Genomic DNA, 5,000 nt, shown 5'->3' with positions numbered 1-5,000 from the left:
CTGGCACTGCCACACCCTTACCCAGAGCAAGGCCCACCAGAGCTAAGCAGGCTGGTTAACACTCCGCTCTCTTCTCTGTCTTCTTGTTTTTGTTTTGCAGTTCAGTCCTTCACGTTCACCCCTGCAGGTACTGTTTCATTTGTCCTGTCCACCCCCCCCTCCCCCCCCTCCCCTCCACCCTCTTCCAAACCAACTCTTTCAGCAAGAATGACCCCATCTTCAGTTCCCTGTTTGCTAGTCTCCAGACCAAAGGCTTCGATAACTGCTTATCCTCCCTAGATCTGTAGGCTCAATTCGTACTCCATAGCTGGATTGACCAGATGCATCAGCTATACCCACCAAAGAATGTTCTATCTGTCTATATATGCTCCTAAGACCTGAAGACTGCAAACTCTTGACCACCAACTCCAACCCCCCCCAAACGTCCCTGCTGTTGTGATGTGCCTGTGTGTGTCTTGCGTCATGTTTGTATGTCTGTACTGTATGTGCATGTGTGTGTGAGTGTATGTGTTTGTGTGTGTGTTTTTGTGTGTGTGTGGGTGTGTGTGGGTGTGTTGTCTGGTCTTGTGAAGTGTCGTGTCCATCCATAGCTCCCCCTCCCCCATCCCGGGCCCCGGTTGACTCTCTTGCCTCTCCGAAACAGGAATCATGCAGACTCTCCCTCTACTCCGTTCTCTCTCCATCCCTCGCTCTCTCTCTCCATTCTTCTCCTTGATTGCCTCTTCTCTCCTCCCTCAAGGACCTACTTGCCTTTTCTTTATTGCCTCTGCCTGTACGTGCGCCTCCTATCTTACAGTATCTACGGCTCCTCCTTGGTAACGGGTAATCCAGGAGCCTCCACTGCTATTCAATCTGTTCTGAACTGCCTTGTGTGTCTGTCTCCTCAAAATGGTGTTTCTTATGACTGAGGTTTAGTTAGATTCCCCTACACCACCCCCCTCCACCCCCCCACCCCCCACCCCTGCCAACGACCTCATCTCTGCACTACCAGACATGGCAGATACAGCGGTGCGGGGAGAAAATCAAGACATTCAATTGGCGTCATCATGTGAAGAAGTAATCTCAGCCAACTGCTCATCACCCCTGGCCTTGAAGCGAGGCGATGGGGTAGCGAGATGGCGGGATAGACGGATGGATAGATGGGTGGATGGATGGGGGGATGGATGGGGGGATGGATGGGTGGGTGGATGGGTGTTTGGGCCACTGTGGAGCGGGGTGGGATTTCAGAGATAGAGGGTGGATAGGAGCCCCCTATTCTATTACCTTACTGATCAGATCAGAGCAGCTCGCAAGACTGAAAACACACGCACAGGGACGCACACACACGCACACACTCACACATGCACACACGTATACTGTGTCTGTTACCCTTCAGCGGTCCTGCACTGCACCAGCTACAGCCAGTAGATAAGATTGCAGAGAAAGTGATCTTGGCTTCCTTTCCCCTTTTTTCTCTCTCTCTTCTCTCTCTCTCCCCATCTCTATCTCTGTCTTTATCTCTCTCTCTCTCTGCCTATCTCTTTGGTTACCTTTGTCTCTCTCTCCCTCTGTCTCTCTCTATCTCTCTATCTCTCTGGTTACCCTTCTCTCACTGTCTCTATCTCCCCCAACCTCCACTCTCTTTCTATATCTCTGTCCCATCTACATCATCAATATCACTTTCACTATCTTTCTCTCTCTCTCTCTCTCTTCCTCTCTTCTCCCTTGTCCTCCCTGGTGCACTTCTTCCACACTACACTAGTTCACACTATCCTTTTTGGTTGGTGTACGGCAGAGATAAGCTTAGCGCTCACATTAATACATTAATGGGTCAGAAGCTAATGTGTTTGTGTGTGTGTTTGAGTTAGTTGGTACTTGTACTCTGCTAGCAGTGCACTTCACACACACACACACACACACACACACACACAGAGTAGCTGTGCTGATAGGCAGACTGCAGGAGAGAGGAGAAGTTAGAGGAGGACAGGTGCTATCAGTGGACCCACAGAATTCCAAAATCCAATCAGAGGGGAGTGCCAGCAGCACGGAGGTGTCCATTGATTTTTACTCAAGTCCAAAACCCTCCGCCTGACGAGCCCTTCATCCACACACACACACACACACGCAAGCACATACACACAAACACACCCTCCACACACACACACACACACACACACACACGCACGCACACACACACAGGCACGCACGCACACATACACACACACATACACACACACACACACCCCGCACACACACACACCCCGCACACACACACACACCCCACACACACACACACACACACACACACACACACACACACACACACACACACACACACACACACACACACACACACACACACTTACACACACACGCAGAGGGAGAGACCTGCACAGTGTGCTCTTTCATGCTACAGGCACTGCGAGACAGCAGAGGGAAAGTAGCTTTATGAGATGTGGTGGAATTTTTATAAGGGGCTGATAAATCTTACTTATTACAGGTTATTAAAAGGGATTAGTACAAACTCATTACAGCAAAAGGGATGATAGAAAGAAAGAGGGCAAAAGATAGAGGGAGGAAGAGAGAGAGAGAGAGAGAGAGAGAGAGAGAGAGAGAGAGAGAGAATGCCAGAAAGGCTTGTATCAGACTTTGCTGAGGGAAATCAAGAGCTTTTCAGCAGCTTCCCTGATCCCTTTAGCAGGGCTCTGAGAACACATCACATGGCACCGGCCACTGATCTCTGATCAGCCCCGCGTACAGCCACACCTAACTACACCACATCACCAGCACCTCCTCAGAGCCCCTGTGAGCAGCGCGCGCCGCCGTGAGCCTCTGGGTTCATGTTGTGGCATGCGGGGGGAAGATAGCACAAGACAAGCGGATCAGGAAGAGGAACTCGACTCTGCCTCTGTCCTGTCTGTTTAATCTTCAAGGCAGGACTGAAAATCAAATTGCTGCCAACACCTTTTTCTTTCTTTCTTTATCTCTCTCTCTCTCTCTCGTACTGTTCCTGTCATCCTTTTCCCCCTCTCTTCCTCTCTCTCTCTCTCACTCACTCTCTTCTTCTGTTCTTACCTTTTTCTGTCATCTGTGTGGTATGTGGTGATTTCCAAATCTCTTTTTCCCCTCCCTCCCTCTTTTCTTTTTTATTTTCTGTCTCTTTTTTTCCTTCATAAGCCCTCTGATCCGCTGAAGGTTTTACACATATTGGCCTGTGATGTCGCCTTGTCATCAGCGCTGTTGAAAGGAGATGAAACACATCCCTCTCTCTCTCTCTCCCTCCCAATCTCCCACTCTTTCTCTTCCTCTATCCCTCTCTCTCTCTCTCTCTCTCTCTCTCTCTCTCTCTCTCTCTCTCTGTCTCTCTCTCTCTCTCTCTCTCTCTCTCTCTCTCTCTCACTCTCTTCTCATCTCCAGCTGCGGCATTCAGATCGTCCCTAACTGCTGACAAAGACGAGCCCTTATCATCCATAGATCACTTTAATGGGCCTGGCTATCCGCAGACACACACACACACACACACACACACACACATGCTTTCTCACCCAATCACTAGCCTCTCTCTCTCTCTCTCCCTCTCCCTCTCCCTCTGTCTCTGTCTGTATATGAGAATGTGTAACTCATATTGATTAACAATCCCCCTGCCCCGCCCCATCACGCTGATATCTTAAAGACATAATGAGTTTTCTCTCCCATTGGAGAGAGGGATAGAGAGGGGAAAAAAGGGAGAGGGAGAGAGAAAGAGACGCTTTCTCTGTTCATGCAAAACAGCCGTAAACACGGGGAACTGAGGGCAGCATTTGGGCTATTGGAGCTTATTTTATGATGCAGGGAAAAGGAGAACGTGTGAGATTACAGGGAGGACAGGCATGAATGCAGGATGAGCTTATTGGCTGTTAGGTTATGGATGCTGCTTTATGGGCTGGTGGGCGGTTGCTGCTGCTGTTGCTTATTAAGAATCATCACTTCTGTTGATCCATCCTTCAGTAGAGGAAGAGAAAAAAGACCTAAAGGTTAAATGGGTGTTCATAGCTTGTGTTCTTTTTCTCTCTCTCTCTCTCTCTCTCTTCCCCTCTCTCTTTTTTTTCTTTCTTTCTCTCTCTCTCTCTCTCTCTCTCCGTGTGATGACATCGCAGTCACGTTCCAGAGAGTCGACGGCGGTCTGATGAGCAACGGAAGGTGAGACATTTTCCCTTTTTTTCCCTCTTTTTTTTCACATTATTCCATTTTTTTTTAATCCAAAAGGGAAAACCAAACACAGCTGTGTGTATAATCCCAGTGCCAATCAGCGCTTTTAACCTTCAAGAGTTAAGGTTCCATTTTCTCCCTCTCCCCCTCCCCTCCTCCTCCTCCTCCTTCTTCAAGCACATTCATATTCTGTCCATCATGCCAGTTAACCTCTGCGAGGCCGTTCTCCACTGGGCCGTATTGTTATGGCGGGGGCTGGAAGGCAGAGGCGGGCTGCCGGCTGCCCTCGCCACCCTGACGCCCTTGGATCAGCGCCGCCATCAGCGCCACACATCATTTATGTGTCAGCGACCGAGCGCCATGCGGCTCCGTACATGACAGATGCATCTACCGATAACCAATACGTGTTTGTGTACCGTGCATACAAATGGCATGTCTGCACACTGCACACACACACACAAACACACACACACACACACACACGTACACACGTTCATACATACATGACCGCAAAAGCACACGCACACACACACACCAACATCCATGAACCACTCACACACACACACATGCACACACACATGTTCATGCGTTGATAGGCTCTCTCATAAATCTCCTTGAAAGAATTAGCAGAAACAATTTAAGCAGAGAGAGGTTTTATTTTATCATTTATCTTCGGCACGTGCCGTCCCTGAAACACCCCCCTCTCTCTTCCCCCTCCCTCCCCCCCCCTCCCTCTCCTCCCCCTCCCCGGCCCCTCCTGGCCCCCCGGAGTGATAAATTTGCCTGTCACCTCACGCGGGCGGCGGGAATATGAGCATGTGTAATAATGTAAA

General features: G+C 49.6%; 1 protein-coding gene across 1 annotated transcript in view; it reads left to right on the top strand.

Moving 5' to 3' along the window:
- robo2 (roundabout, axon guidance receptor, homolog 2 (Drosophila)) overlaps window positions 1–5,000 on the top strand; it is a 61,427-nt gene that overhangs the window by 21,863 nt on the left and 34,564 nt on the right. The window contains exons 13-14 of the mRNA XM_062553120.1: window positions 101–127; window positions 4,116–4,158. Coding sequence (XP_062409104.1) covers window positions 101–127; window positions 4,116–4,158 — 70 coding nt within the window. The remainder of the gene's footprint in view (window positions 1–100; window positions 128–4,115; window positions 4,159–5,000) is intronic.

This window comes from Sardina pilchardus, chromosome 13 (assembly GCF_963854185.1).
Source record: "Sardina pilchardus chromosome 13, fSarPil1.1, whole genome shotgun sequence".
Classification (NCBI taxonomy): Eukaryota; Metazoa; Chordata; class Actinopteri; order Clupeiformes; family Clupeidae; genus Sardina; species Sardina pilchardus.
Note: the sequence above shows the minus strand (reverse complement) of the source record. Positions and strands in the feature narration are given on the sequence as shown.